Source organism: Haliotis cracherodii, unplaced genomic scaffold (genome assembly GCF_022045235.1).
Source record: "Haliotis cracherodii isolate W230 unplaced genomic scaffold, xgHalCrac1.p SCAF_26, whole genome shotgun sequence".
In the NCBI taxonomy this organism is placed as follows: domain Eukaryota; kingdom Metazoa; phylum Mollusca; class Gastropoda; order Lepetellida; family Haliotidae; genus Haliotis; species Haliotis cracherodii.
Genome location: NW_027266282.1, coordinates 5,323,773 through 5,340,029, shown reverse-complemented (window position 1 = coordinate 5,340,029; position 16,257 = coordinate 5,323,773). Strand labels below are relative to the sequence as shown.

Below are 16,257 nucleotides of genomic sequence, written 5' to 3'. Positions count from 1 at the left end.
TATTGTAAAACTACCTTTACTACCAGTCTGGGGAATTTGTAGGTGTACGCATCAGTTTATTGTTTTCATTAGTTTTATATGTTCAATATGTTAAATTATTGCTAAACATTTAAAGAATTTGGAGTATATTGTCCTGACAAACATAGTAGTGAGTATAGTGAGTACATGGTCCCCATTGACTTAGACAGTATATGATCTTGTCACCATGAGAACGAACACTCCACAGCTGCTGCCGTCAGTCTGTGGGAACACTGGGCAATGAACCAGCTTCCACGACCTGAGTTCTTCCTCTACCGCCTGACTCCGGTACTCCATATACTTCCTACGTGAAGAGCAAAAGTAAATGTTATCACTCACATTCAATATGCCTGTGAAATTATAATGAATGCAAGTACAATGTTCAAAATACTAGGGTACACCAGACACTTCTCACTTTTATCATCCACATTCATTTTCTTGCAAATGTACCATGAATACAAGACCAACATGATTGTTATGAATGTGTCAACTTACATCCAGTGCTGAGTAACTTCCGTTTCTAGATCCTTTGAAGGCTTAGAATTAATGACACACACTGTTCTATCCAGTACATTGGCTGCCAACAAGACCCAGTGACTGTTGATACAGATGGGCATCAGCACCAGGTCGCACTTCCTGAGCTGAATCTGTAACGCAGTTGTTTAAGTGTATGTGGAAAGGAAATAATAATGATCATCATCATTACATGTGTGTCAGTTAAATGGGAGGGATAAAGGCTTAAAATAATAGAAGTCTCTGACATTTAACAGTTTCGTGACCTTTTCCTTTATAGAAGTGTAGTTGTATTTAACTGGGCCTAAGATGGACTCCCATACTTGATGTTTCTTAGTACTTATTCAGATTTCATATTCTTATCAGCCATCTTTGAGTCTCTATACCTGTTCATACAACCACTCAGAGTAGTTTTGCCTTTCCCAGAGTTTATAGTGGAAACATTCCAATATCCTGACATCCCGTGTCCTGGCATCGCTGTGTTGCTTCTGGACCAGGTACAGATACGCATGGATGACCTGCAACACCAAACACAAGTCTTTGTGAAAAAAAACTTAATTAATTAAATGAGTACAAATGGAGAACAACATAAACTGATACTGAAAAGTTGTTCATAGCAGAAATATACTCTCTCACCCACCCACTCATTCACATTGAAATGGTCTTAGGACTTGAAATGTTAACACGGCCAAAACACTACCAACATTAAAACCTAATATCGAGAGCTGTTCGTATAATCACGAGTGGATTATAACTGTTTGTATTGCTAGGACACCCCAGGAAATGAATTTGTACAAGATAACTGACTTCTTAAAATCAGCTGATAAGGTAGCTGATTCCAAGGTTTGCAATCTTCATTTCATCAAAACATTTCATCAAAACAGTCACTCTAACCACCCGCAAACATGAATGATGAAACATGAGATCCAGTACCTGTATGATTATTTGTATCCACAGGCCATCATACTCACACTATCATCCAGCCAGGATGTGCCCTCTAATCTCAGGATGTCACTTCCAGAGATTGTGTAGTTACCAATCCGGTACCGAGCATCAGGATCAACGTCTGTAGCTCTCTTTTCAATCCATGTCCTAAGCAGATGACATGGATAAACCTTCAAGGTCTCCAGAAATGTTAAACAATCAGATTTGGTTTCATAGGCGCCAACAATAACTGCTGCCAGCGCTTCCATCAGTGAAACATTATTTAGGATGTCTCTTCCTGGGAAATCTGATTTGAGTATTAACTGTCGTGCCCCTTTAAAGTCTCTTGCCCACAGCCTGGATACTTGTGCAATAAGAGAAACAGCTGTTTCTGGTAGGGGTGTCTTGTCTTGTGAGGTTGACTTGCCAGTATATATTACAGGTAAAGTTTGAGAACATGCAGATTCTGAGCTTGATGAAGAGGTTAACTCCTTGTTTTCAAACTCCACTTCCGTCTTCAAGGTTTCTTTCATCAGTGCAATGACATCAGTCAGCTGCCCAGTGTTTTGAGTTTCAAAGAAGCACTCCATGGAGCCATGTGTGGTTTCAGCTACAGAACTGACCTTTAGTGGTTGAAGAGTATCACCGTTAGAACCAGTGGCCTGCAAATCTACGTCCATCACAACTGTTTCAGCAATGTTATCAAGTGTTTGTCTTTCAACAGAATCTGTGACACCATCACATTCCACTGTACCGGATGAGGATACCCCGCCATCTTGAATGATCAGACAAATATTCTGTGGTGCTTCCATTTCAACCACATTACTAAGGTTTGCCATATCAATGTTTACATTATTTGCTGGTAAAACACAGTCAGCGTTTTCAATTTCCATCAGCGAAGTTGTTGCTGGATCCTGAGAGGACTGTTGAGTGCTGCCAGAGAACACATGACCTGTGTTTGACTGTGCAGACTGCATAGAGCTGCATGTTTGACTCTCAGTCCCTGAAACATTTCCCTCATCAATGCACATCCTATCATCACAACTAGCCACTCTGTTAGGTTGCCTTGCCATGTTTTCTTGGTAAATTGTTTCACACAGTTCCGCAAGTTCATTTAATTTGGATTGTGGAGACATGACATCGGTTGCCTGAGGAATGTCACCTTCAGTACCATGGTTTGAAGACACTAGATTTTCCTGAGTGAGATTATTTGAAGCGGCAGTAGGGTTGTCTTGTTCCAACTCTTGACAAACTCTCTTCTTCTTCTTCTTTCTCCTTTTTTCCTTAACTTTCTTGGGTCTCCCCTTCTCCCGACACCTGGTGTTGCTGATCTGGGACAATGATCGGGGCGTCTTTACCTTAGAAACAGCAGACGTCTGTGCCTGATCCTGGAGCTGTTGTAGAATGTCTCTTGGTTTGATGGTGATGTCCTTAATAGCCTGGATGACCGAAGGACAGAGACGTGTATATAAATTGGAGGCATTCTTTGAATTGCCATGAGGAAGATCCACAGCAACACTTTCATCCCCGAGATATTGAAACAGGACCAGGTTATTGTGGTCTCCCATCAAAACGTAAGCATGTTTCTTGAATCGTTTGTCCTTGCCTCGACTGGTTCTCAGTACGAAGAAGTTTTTGTAAAATTTAGGATCAGCTCTGGGCTGCTTACGTATGCCATCATGTTGAAAGTGATACTGATCACATCTCCAGTCATCTGGAAAGGAGAAAATAGATCATAAAAGTATGCCATATGTGCAAATTAACACTTGCAACACTGTCATGAACAACAAACCCTCTGTCTAATATTACATAATGTCAGGATGTTTGAAATATTGTCTTTTATTGGGGTACTTCAATTATATCTTTTATGTCCGTCTATTGCTGGTGTGATCAAAGCGTTGCAGGCGAGAATAAAAGACAGAGTAAAATCGTTAAAGGCACAGCTTCATATATCAAAGAAAAGGTAAATCCCAAGAAGTGAGAAGCCTTGACAACTAATTTAAAAGTACTTCTGTTGTATCTGATTCGTTAAGCAATATACATATATTGCGTTCATTAGTTTATTGAGATACGCAGATATACACTATGTGCACACCTTGTTTTTACGTTTATTTCATATATGAGATATCAACATTTTGTACAGTCTTTTCACAATTGTCAGTAAAATGCACAAGCTTTGGAAACTTCTATCCGTATTTATACTATGATGATGACTCCCAGAATACCATCCGACCTCGGCAGTGTCGGAAAAGTCCATTTTATGTACAGTGGGGTTCAGTTTGGTATTCTCACAATGTTAACGTGGATTATCTGCACCTTTTCTCCCACTACTGATTGTCATAATCTCTCCCACTTTTGAGTGTGATCCGTCAGCTATTGCGTTCATCTACGTTGTCCAGCTACATCTTACCTGACACTTAATTCCCTCCAAAAAATAACGCCGTCCAATTTACGTCATCAAGTTGCGGTCGCATGTTCCAGAAATGACGTCATGATAGAACATTGTTTTATCGTGAAACGAACAACGCTTCGTTCATCTTTGTTCTTTGCAATTTATCGCATATATATACGTATCTTATATACCTCCATAGAGGTAAACATTATTGAAGTCAATGTTTAATTAAATACACCGACATGTTTGAAAGCCATTCGGTCACGGCTAGTTGTATTTTTACCTTTCCTGCCGTCATCCTGGTAGTGGAAAAGAAACACCTCCCCCGCCCTGGGCTTGACGGGCGGTTCTCGGATCACCCTCGACCAGTCGGGGCGGTGGAGTATGTCCAACACCTCGCGAGAGGTGAAGGACGTCACGCTGTACTGGTATGGCATCGTGCCCCGGGTTCATAGTTTGTTCTGTTAAAAACACGAAAGAAAGGCAAAAAGGTATATTAAATTATCTTGAAAGACAAAAGTGGTATGGAGAAAATCGCTACACGGCCAACTCTTTCAAAGGTTTAGATTTCGGGTAAGAATGTAGGTCTCCAGCAACCAATGCTGGTCGCAACTTGCGACTGATTAAATAGAGTGGTCAGGTGACCTCTTTGATGGATGTCACAGTGCATTTCATGATGTCAAACACCGGACTGTCTGGTCCACACAACCCAGAGTCCGACTGGAATATTGATATTGCGTTAAAGAGACAAATTCAAAAGCACATACATTGGTAAGACAAACGATTCACACAAACACACACACATGAGCTCACACGTCGCTATAGAAGTGCACTCATCTTGAGTGCGATGTATAACCCCATTGAATCTCATCATCTACTTGTCATATAAACAAATAATTGCTGTGAATGCCGCCAACAACGTCCTGATTGTATCATTTTGGCCTGAAAATGGAATTGAAAGAAGTTAATATCCTGATCCTGCTGCTTCACGTTTCATGTGACTGGTGACCAGTGAAGATCCGGGGTAGAATAGGTCTTCAGCAACTCATGTTTGCCCTAAAAGGCGACTATGCTTGTCATCAGAGGCGACTAACGGGATCGGGTGGTCAGGCTCCCCGACTTGGTTGATGCATGTTATCGATCCTAATTGCCTGGATGGATGCTCATATCAATCACTGGATTGTCTGGTCCACTCTCGGTTATTTACAGATCATCGTCATGTAGCGGGAATACTGCTGAATGCGGCGTTAAACAACAAACCAATCAACCAAATCATGTGACTGGTAAACAAAAAACTGGGAAGGAACTAACGTCAGACTAATTGTTATGTTTGATCCATTAACATATTTTCCCCGGTCCCCCGTGGACAGTTCGACAATGGCATAGGTACCCTACTTCCTCGACACTCTTTACCCCAGGCGTTTAATCGATACCCAGCAGGGCTCCAGATAAAGATACAAGGCCGTATCGGCGTATGTACGGATGAAAATATGCAAGATGCATAGAAAAATTATCAGATACGTATCACAACACACATGCATGTACAACGAAAAAAGTTTTATTCATTGTTTACTGACCTGTTTACACAAGAGTAGCAAATGCCCAGCATTTAATTGAGGAATTGCGGCATCCACAAAATACCTACGCAAAACATCTGTGCCAAAGTATATCATAATGTGTTTGTTTGTTGTTTAACGCCGCACTCGGCAGTCTGTAAATAACTGAGTCTGGACCAAATAATCAAGTGATTGGCATCATGAGATCGATCTAAGCATTTAGGATACGATGACATGCATGAAACCAAGGCAGCGAGCCCGATCATGACCAACCGATCCTGAAGTAATACCATGAGTTATGTTACATGGTAGAAGTTGCCATGTTGTTTACAGGAACACTAAATGAGATTGGCATGGTGATGTCAGCTGAGAAATAGAGAATGTCATCCGTATGAGGTTTTTTTATTAAATAGATCAACACGAGTTGATGCTTGCCGAGGATTTTTTTCACTTGTATCAACGGGTGTTGATCTATTTGATATCAAAAGACACAATATAGATATCGCTTGATCTCACCCAAGCGATATCCCCTGTGGGAGCCAGTTTTTTTTTATAAATAGTGGTATAGAGTAATGAGAATGTATAACCGCATGGTCAAATTCAGTGAGATTTGTTACATTTTACGGATTTCCATTAAATCTTTTATATTTATATTTATGTATTTGTTTATTTCTTTGTTTGTTTGCTTGTTTATTGTTGCCACAAATATCTTTCGTTATATATGTTACGGTGGCCTTAAATTAACGAGTCTTGGCCAGACAAACCTGTAGTTAATATAATGAGCAAAACCATACACCGCCGGGGTATATTATGACATATACAGTCAACCAAGTTTTATTACCCGAACCATTTAAATTAAGTTAATGAATGCTTGAAATGGATACAGTTTCACACGGGACCTTACCTGTCACTGCAGTCTCTTTATCCACAGCGAAGAACACAACCAATAGCTAACAATACAAACAAGTCATGGAAATTCCATGTGCTAAAAATACCCATTGAACGCGCGCTTGGAAATTCCCATCTATAAATAGGACCCCGTCATGACTTTGTGCAGTTGCAAAATGGCAAAGTAGACACGCATCGATAACCATTGAGTAAGTAGAGAAGTAGGACACCTGTTGCGTGACTTTGTCACTGTATCTGTCAAAATAGTGTCAATAGACTCGATAAGTGGAATATGGTCAAGGGCGTAATTCAGTAGAGCGATACTTAGACTAACGCCCATACTTAAACATAAACCTTCGACAGTCGTGGCTCTAACGTCACTCTGTGGAACGATACCAGGAGTCACATACCTTTACATCCTGGAGTAGTCCGGGGCTCACCTGCACAGGTGCGCAACAATCCACTTTGTGTGCTCGTTGCGAGCTTAACGCGTTTCTATAAGGCCACTGAAACGATCACGTGACTAGAGTCGCCAATCCATTTGCGTAGACTGCTCATTGATCTGATATGACGTAGGATTCGAACAAAAAAATGCTGCACGTTGACACCAAATGAAATCATAGCTCCCGGTCCGTGCTTTGTAATCCGCAAATTGTTATACTGAATTATTTCAATATCGCCCCCTAACTCGCATGACTTTTATAGAACGTGAATACAGCCGATTTTAGTGATTCGGACAACCATGGACACTTAATACAACTATGACAACACATGCTATGGCATCGTTCGATGTCCAGTAGACAATACGGTGTCTACATTATGACAAATGTCTTATGGCTATAGTATGGTTCATACTGGCACAAGGCTTGTTATCCCAGAATATATAAATACATTCTTATTTGCACTTTATTGAAGTTTCTTGACTTTGGGTTTGTCCTGATATGCCAAGTATATTTGTCATGTACATATTATGTTTGATAGTATCCCTAAGTGAGGATAATTCATTACTTTTATATTCACATTTTTTGACACAGAGTATGTGAGCTGCATTTTAATCGCCTTGAACAGCATTTCACCATACGTGCACGTGGTAAGATTGATGCGGGTCTTTAAACGTTTACCAGTTTGGTGATCCCATCAATCAAGGATCATCATCATAGCTAATTTGGGATTCGAACTCGGGATCTTTAGATGTCATGCATACGAAAACGCAACTCTGCACAGCGAATTGAGGATCCTTAGGAACTTGACCGACCATACCACTCGCCAATCCCAAGTATCTGAGTGTTACCTCCTGCAGATATATTGTAATGTTAAATAAATATACGGATTTCATTTCAATACATAACATACAAGTATTTGTCAATTTGAACACTACATATGATTCAGAATCAACAACAAAATTACATTCAAAACAAAATATGTTTTTATATTATTAATAAATAATAAGGGGTCACAGTCCGCGCGCGCGCGCGTGCGTGCGTGCGTGTGTGTGTGTGTGTGTGACTCATACAACTATGAAAACATATGTTATGGCATCGTTCGGTGTCCAAACAATAATGCGTTGTCTATACACCATGACAAATAACATGGTTCATACTGGTACAAGGCTATTTATCACATGCAGTCAATACACATGTGTCACAGTCTGTAATTAGTAAATTGAAATACAGATTCCGCAAAAAACACAAACCGTTTACGATCTTGCCCGATCAGGACGTAGATGTCCGTTGTATCTTTCAGCCAATCAAAACGCCAGGGCTACTGACCTAGGAGTTTGCCAGCAACAGAACCATCGGTGGTCCGTACTGTTATAAATATATGACGTAAAGAAGCATTTGTCTCATCAATTTCTATTTAGCGAATATTGGAGAAATATAGCTTGAGTGCCTGGTGTTGTAATCCGCAATTTGTCATTTCAATTTAGAATTAAGTTAATCTTGCATAACGTCGATAATATCTCAGTTTGTCAATATTCAATGTCAGAATGTTATCTGTTTCTAATAAGGGAAACGTTCATATTCAACACATCATTATGATCCAGATCCTCAATTATCCAGTGTATCATACATCATTTCTATGATTATATATATCCTAGACCTATTCACCAACATAGCTATATCCGTCTCCCACATCACTAACTTTACACAGAATTTCTCTCGCTGATAAGCTCGAGTTGTGAAAGATGTGCAGTGGAAATCACATTCGCCATTTCCAGCTGCATTTTACATTTCACGGATCATTCTTTCCAATCAGTAATAGAAATTCAAATAATCGTCATATAGTAATAGTTTAAGGTTTTATTACGATTACAGCTTCATAACATACTCAATGTTTACACAGTATAGAAGAAATAAAGGGTTCTATATCCAAGTAGGGGTACATCAACATTGTTACAATAATGGAATCAAGTGAGCTATCTATCTCACCAAAGTACCGCACACATGAAGTCCATCTTAAGCAATCAATCGTTAAAGTATGTAAAACATCTCAGGGAGCTGCATGTCCCACATAGGGGTACATAGTCCCGTTGTCTTGGGTAATGTTACATTTCACGGATCATCCTGTATATATTAGTCAGTGTCTATAATCATGCAATATGTATATGACCATTGGCACTTGAGCTCAGTGATAACAGTTGAAGTCAATTTACTACCATTATCACTCTGCAAAATCCGAGGTGGACCATGCAATAATAAACTGCCCATCAGCCCTCCCCCCGCAGCACCTTCAGATGTCAGTGGACGCAATACACAATACTTCGTGAGATAGTCCTGATATACACTATCCACTTGTACGAGCCCTTAACCATTGGCTACCTGTCGACCAGGTCGATCTGGCCCCGAGATGACATCAGATTGCTTCCAATATATTGTGTAAACTGCTTACTCAAATTGTACGAGCAAAATAGATCCAGATTAAAATGAGATTAAATTAATAAGTATATTGACTGAATATTTTCAGCCAATATCGATGTTGCCTTGTTTATAGATGAGGCAGGTCCATCACGCAGACAGGAATGCTGTGGGGCAGGGCTTGCTCCAATAATTCATTCACCCTCTCCAACTGTACATTTCAAGGATCAGTCTTTCCAGAACAGTAATAGAAAAGTCAAGATAATCTGCATATTGTAATCCTTTTAACGTTTTACTAAGATTAGCGTTTCATAATATATCCAATGTTTTCAAAGTATAGAAGAAATAAAGAGTTCATAATCCACGCAGAAGTACATGAATAATTGTTTACAATGACAAAAATATTCAAGTGAGTTATCGTTATAACGAAACTGCTGCACACATGTAGTCCATGTTAGGGAAACATTCGTTAAAGCAGGGACACTATACTAAGATATATACAGACTACCTGGTTAGAATATGTAATATATCTGAAGTTTCTTTCTGCCACATGAGTATATGATCTTTGGTAGTGTTACATTTCACGGATCACCCTGTACACACGAGGCATGTCTACCGTGCAGACAGACATGCTGTCGGACAGAGCTTGAACCAGTACTTTAACAGTCGCTTGTCTGCCCTTCAGTTGTCTCCACGTGTTTAACATGACGAATATCTGCATCTGAGGTGATGACTGTGACAGCGTGCATCTCTCCACACTGACATACGAAAGGCCCAGTCTCAGTCCCAGGACCTGGAAAGCCCCACCAATGTGTTGGGACACCTGCATTAGTGCCCTCTCAGACACACAGGACCTTCTTTCATCTTCTGTCAGGCGGTCCTCGTCCTCCAGGTCCTCGTCTGGTGGCACCAGCTGGCGACAGTGGGAGAAACAGCGAGTTCAGCATGTGACATGAGTAGATAGAATATCAGTAGTTTTATTTGCGCCAAAAGTAACGTTCAACTTCGATGGGGAATAAATTAAAGTATTGTCAGATCAATATGTATCGATACACAAAGTGACATTGGTAAAGGCGATATGTTTGTAGGGATTGGGAAGAAAAGGGTATTTTAAAAATGAATTTATAAATGATATAGATTCATTCCTTGAAATATTTATCATACTTTACCTTCGATGGGTATATACATTCAAATACCAAACATAGATGAAATGTGATTGAAAACTGGTTATTTCAGGGCTACTTATTATCACTTTATAAATGGATCAACTCAACTTGGGGGAGCTGTTTTGGGATAGGAATTACGACGGACGAAACAAAGTAAATTAACCACAGAAATTGAGGACATATAGCGGCAGGTGGAGTGACCTACCTGATATCCTGACCAGACACAGCAATACAGGTTCATCGTGTTGAGGCATATTCTTCCGAAGGTTGACAACCTGTTACATCTTCTGCCTGCCATGAGTATAGGACTCCGGGAGCGTGCTCTCCACCCGACTACAGATCATCTGACAGGCCCAGTAATAACTCTCCGTCATAAATCGCAATACCTGAATCGACGGATCTTTTGGTTTCACAATTTGACCATGTGCATATAAAACTGGAAAAGTTAAACAGGTAACTTTGTACTGTTATTTATAAGTGATCCGTTAAATGGTCAGTAAGCAGATCAACCTGGACAGACACAGTTGGTATCACGTTTACACACAGAGTGAGATACGTTTTCATTTTATACTTCGGTAATGTTACAGTTCACGGATCACCCTGTATACAGGCGGTATGTTTACCGTGCAGAAAGGCATGCTGTCTTTTTTTCCAAAACAGTTCTAAAAAACTCACAAGAAAGTAGTATTGTTGTACTTTGACGTTTTATTAGGATTACAGCTCCATAACATATCCAATGTTTACACAGCAGAGAGGAAATAAAGGGTTTAAAATCCAAGGAGGGGTACATAAACATTATTACAATAATAGAATCATCAGGCGAGTTATCGTTTTATCCGAAGAGCTGCACACATGAAGCCATGTCAAAGAAACATTCTTGAAAGCATTTAAATATCATAGGCAGCTGAATTTTCTTTCTGCCACATGAGTATATGGTGTCAGTCTTTGGTAGTTTTACATTTCACGGATCACACTGTACACACGAGGCATGTCTACCGTGCAGACAGACATGCTGTCGGACAGAGCTTGAACCAGTACTTCAACAGTCGCTTGTCTGCCCTTCAGTTGTCTCCACGTGTTTAACATGACGAATATCTGCATCTGAGGTGATGACTGTGACAGCGTGCATCTCTCCACACTGACATACGAAAGGCCCAGTCTCAGTCCCAGGACCTGGAAACCCCCACCAATGTGTTGGGACACCTGCATTAGTGCCCTCTCAGACACACAGGACCTTCTTTCATCTTCTGTCAGGCGGTCCTCGTCCTCCAGGTCCTCGTCTGGTGGCACCAGCTGGCGACAGTGGGAGAAACAGCGAGTTCAGCATGTGACATGAGTAGATAGAATATCAGTAGTTTTATTGGCGCCAAAAGTAACGTTCAACATCTATGGGGAATAAGTAAGTGTATTGTCAGATCAATATGTATCGATACACAAAGTGACATTGGTAAAGGCGATATGTTTGTAGGGATTGGGAAGAAAAGGGTATTTAAAAAATGAAGTTATAAATGATACAGATTCATTCCTTGAAATATGTATCATGCTTGGCCTTCGATGGGTATATACATTCAAATTACAAACATAGATGAAATGTGATTGAAATCTGTTTATTTCAGGGCTACTCATTATCACTTTATAAATGGATCAACTCAATTTGGGGGAGCTGTTTTGGGATAGGAATTACGACGGACGAAACAAAGTAAATTAACCACAGAAACTGAGGACATATAGCGGCAGGTGGAGTGACCAACCTGATATCCCGTCCAGACACAGCAACACAGGTTCATCGTGTTGAGGCATATTCTTCCGAAGGTTGACCTGTTACATCTTCTGCCTGCCATGAGTATAGGACTCCGGGAGTGTTCTCTCCACCCGACTGCAGACCAACTGACAGGCCCTCTAATATCTTTATGTCATTTAAGGTAAATGGCAATACCTGAATCGAGGGATCTATTGATTTCACAATGTGTACATGTACATATAAAACTGGAAAATTTAAACAGGTTAACTTTTTTTCTGATATTTATAAGTGATCCGTTAAATGGTCAGTAAGCAGATCAACCTGGGCAGACACAGTTGGTATCACGTTTACACACAGAGTGCGATACGTTTTCATTTTATACTTCGGTAATGTTACACTTCACGGATCACCCTGTATACAAGCGGTATGTTTACCGCGCAGAAAGGCATGCTGTCATTCTTTCAAAAACAGTTATTAAAAAAATCACAAGAAAGTAGTATTGTTGTACTTTGAGGTTTTATTAGGATAACAGATTCATAAAATATCCAATGTTAACACAGCAGAGAAGAAATAAAAGGTTTAAAATCCGAGGAGGGGTACATGATCATTATTACAATAATGAAATCATCAGGCGAGTTATCGTTTTATCCAAAGAGCTGCACACATGAAGCCATGTCAAAGAAACATTCTTGAAAGCATTTAAATATCACAGGCAGCTGAAGTTTCTTTCTTTCACATGAGTATATGGTGTCAGTCTTTGGTAGTTTTACATTTCACGGATCACACTGTACACATGAGGCATGTCTACCGTGCAGACAGACATGCTGTCGGACAGAGCTTGAACCAGTACTTCAACAGTCGCTTGTCTGCCCTTCAGTTGTCTCCACGTGTTTAACATGACGAATATCTGCATCTGAGGTGATGACTGTGACAGCGTGCATCTCTCCACACTGACATACGAAAGGCCCAGTCTCAGTCCCAGGACCTGGAAACCCCCACCAATGTGTTGGGACACCTGCATTAGTGCCCTCTCGGACACACAGGACCTTCTTTCATCTTCTGTCAGGCGGTCCTCGTCCTCCAGGTCCTCGTCTGGTGGCACCAGCTGGCGACAGTGGGAGAAACAGCGAGTTCAACATGTGACATGAGTAGATAGAATATCAGTAGTTTTATTGGCGCCAAAAGTATAACGTTCAACTTCTATGGGGAATAAATAAGTGTATTGTCAGATCAATTTGTATCGATATGCGTCTGTAGGGATTAGGAAATAAAATGTATTTAAAATATGAAGTCATAAATAAAATAGATTCATTCCTTGAAATATTTATCATGCTTGGCCTTCGATGGGTAAAGACATGTACATTCAAATTCCAAACACAAATAATTTGTGATTGAAAACTATTTACTTCAGAGCTACTCATTATCACTTGATAATGCTGATTTGGGATAGGAATTACGACGGACGAAACAAAGTAAATTAACCGCAGAAATTAAGGATGTTAACGGGATGGGAGTTATGACGGACGGAATAAACTAGATTAACAAAAGAAATTGAGGATATATAGCGGCAGGTGGAGTGACCTACCTGATATCCTGACCAGAAACAGCAGCACAGGTCCTTCATGTTGAGACCTACTCTTCTGAAGGACGGCGGCCTGTTACATCTCCCTGCCATGTGTACAGCGACTGCCAGAGCGTTCTCTCCCCTACTGCAGATCAACTGACAGGCTCGCTAATGTCTTTACGTTTTATCGTAAATTCTGATTCGGCGGATCTATTTTTATCACAATATCTACACATTTTAAATTGGAAGACTTAAACACGTAAACTTTGCGTTGTTATTTATAACTGATCCGTGTAATGAAACAAGCGTTATATACTATTGTGTCATGCCTTATCCGTTTGCCCAATATCGATGAATACAATTTGCGGATTCTGGGAGTGCAGTGACAGAATGTCTTCATGCTGTATGAACATGCACTGAACATCCTAAATCACGCCTAAAACACCCAAGACTAAAAAGACAACTATTTTTGTATCTATTACACACTGTGTTATGATTGTTTTAACGTAATTTGATATCAAAGCCCTTCAAAGGCTTTCAATTCCGTTAATTTTAAATGTGGCATCATGTTTTATGTCACCATCGGAAGCGACAGGAAACGAGTACATTATGACGGTCACAATAGATAAGCGGAATAATAAAACTGCTGGGGTCAGATCACCAGTTTACTCATTTTTATGAACTTCCTGGTTGATCACATAAGGGAGATAACTGTGAACAACACTTCGTGTATTTCAAGTTTATCAACACTGTTACTGTTAAATATTGTGTAGTTGAAATCAAATATTTAAAATATAAGGCGATGATGTTCAATAACATCCCTACAGAATGTTGAATACAGTGTGTGTGTGTGTGTGTGTGTGTGTGTGTGTGTGTGTGTGTGTGTGTGTGTGTGTGTGTGTGTGTGTGTTATTCAGGTATGTGTGTTTCCTCACTATCGGAGTCCGAACTAACGGGGTTTAACAGTAACAGTGTATCTATGGTAGTCTACTCTTGTTTCCCCGCGTATTACATAGACCCCATATAATTGATAACTTTATAATAAGTTCATCAGTTCCTAGTGAGTAGCATACACATTATAAACGGATACGTTGCGTGTGCGAATTCTTTAAAACTGGTTTTCAATGTTTACCTCTTTAAATGTTCATCTAAGAACGAATAAATTATATATAAGAAAACAATCTGTCTGTTTCCCTAGTAGAAGATATCCGGTAAGTATTTACAGTAAATGTTGAAGAACGTATCAATAGTTCTACAATGGGCATTTAATTTAATCATTAATTTAAATACGATCATTAATACGATGACCTCATTTGAATTGACCAATGTGGTATCCACAACGCCTGTTGGTGCCTGGAATGATTATCAAACACTACACTTAACTTTAACTTTAAGGGTTTTTATGGTTATATTTTCTCTTATGGAGTTTACCTTTTTGTGCTCGAATTATTTTTTTAAAGAAAAACGTAGGTCAACACCTGCCTCATTTATGCAGAAGAATTGCGAATAGCACCAATTTCGACACCAAACACATATAAGTATATAGAACTACGCCAGTGAACACGACCAATCCATGATTTAAATACAGAGGGGGCTCGTGTCCACAACCGTGGCTTTAAATCTGACACAGACTTCTGTATTGACGTACACGTAATTGTATTATTATATCCTAATACTAACCTGTAGTGGTCCCAGAATAAAAGTACATCCCATCATGTTATAGATCATCCATGGTTGGTAAAGGTATATTCTCTCTCAGTCCATGGATGAAAATGTTGACATAATGTACAAGCTAATTTAGTTTGGTTCAGAGTCGAATATCAAAGAAAACCCGTTTGTGCAATCCCGCCATATGTTGGTGTCGCAAGAATTCTTTTGTCACTATGCCAAATACTAAACCTGGATTCTCGGGGAAAGTGCATTTCTAGTGAAGGCTTGCGACTGACCTGGATGTGAATTGCATGCAGACCTAGTTTTGCACAATAGCCTCACTCTTGGCTGTGCTAATACAGGCAGGACATATGTCAATTCATGAATACATAGTTACCCATGAACGCAATTATGTTATCCATTAATTGTTTCTGAGAAGGTATCACCATGACACGACAATAAGTGACTTTATACTCAGTTTTAGGGCACAAAAAGTAATGCAAAGAAGAATAAGTGTGCAGTGGTCCACAATATTTATGTAACCAAACATACAGGGTGTGAAATAGCTGGCCTATTGCGTAACTGTGGCGTAAAAAACAACAACTAAATATTGATATATTTTCTATGTGAGTGTGATGAGTATCTATTGACTATTACATTTTATCATCCAAAACTGGACCGCACAAGAGATATCGCTATTGTAGATATGGCTGCAATAAAATTGCCTCACAATGCTTTGCAGACCATTGTGACCTCATTGGTTACCATGACGTCCTTTTTACTCTTACGACACTGCTTATTACTGTCTACAAACTGAAAAAATTGGAAGAATGATGTTGGATGATAAATAAAATCTCACCCGAGTGTCTTTTGATATCAAATATATCAACACTCGTTGATGAAAGTGGAAAAACTCCTCGGCAACCCTCGGACTTTTTCTACTTTTATAAACTCGTGTTGATATATTATATATCAAAAGACAATCGGATG

General features: G+C 39.7%; 4 protein-coding genes across 5 annotated transcripts in view; all 4 read right to left on the bottom strand.

Annotated features, from left to right (window-relative positions):
- The window catches only part of LOC139473092 (uncharacterized), a 33,907-nt gene extending 18,455 nt beyond the window's left edge, over positions 1-15,452 (bottom strand). The window contains exons 1-6 of one of the 2 annotated variants that reach the window (XM_071255612.1): positions 15,298-15,452; positions 4,131-4,308; positions 1,503-3,169; positions 918-1,049; positions 514-665; positions 205-322 (exon numbers count right to left, since the gene is read on the bottom strand). In XM_071255612.1, the coding sequence (XP_071111713.1) occupies positions 205-322; positions 514-665; positions 918-1,049; positions 1,503-3,169; positions 4,131-4,284 (2,223 nt within the window). In that variant the 5' untranslated portion in view covers positions 4,285-4,308; positions 15,298-15,452. Of the gene's footprint in view, positions 1-204; positions 323-513; positions 666-917; positions 1,050-1,502; positions 3,170-4,130; positions 4,309-6,701; positions 6,749-15,297 lie in introns of those variants that run through there. The other variant, XM_071255611.1, reaches the window with a different exon arrangement.
- LOC139472995 (uncharacterized) lies at positions 9,721-10,610 on the bottom strand. The gene is made up of 2 exons (XM_071255492.1): positions 10,518-10,610; positions 9,721-10,059 (listed from the first exon to the last, which is right to left on the bottom strand). Exons 1-2 carry the CDS (start codon positions 10,608-10,610, stop codon positions 9,721-9,723), a joined length of 432 nt encoding a protein of 143 aa, XP_071111593.1.
- LOC139472916 (uncharacterized) lies at positions 11,251-12,153 on the bottom strand. The gene is made up of 2 exons (XM_071255383.1): positions 12,064-12,153; positions 11,251-11,605 (listed from the first exon to the last, which is right to left on the bottom strand). The coding sequence occupies exons 1-2, from the start codon at positions 12,151-12,153 to the stop codon at positions 11,267-11,269; spliced, it is 429 nt and encodes a 142-aa protein (XP_071111484.1). The 3' UTR covers positions 11,251-11,266.
- LOC139473095 (uncharacterized) lies at positions 12,646-13,728 on the bottom strand. Its single transcript, XM_071255615.1, has 2 exons — positions 13,639-13,728; positions 12,646-13,158 (listed from the first exon to the last, which is right to left on the bottom strand). The coding sequence occupies exons 1-2, from the start codon at positions 13,726-13,728 to the stop codon at positions 12,820-12,822; spliced, it is 429 nt and encodes a 142-aa protein (XP_071111716.1). The 3' UTR covers positions 12,646-12,819.
- Positions 15,453-16,257: the final 805 nt, after the last annotated feature.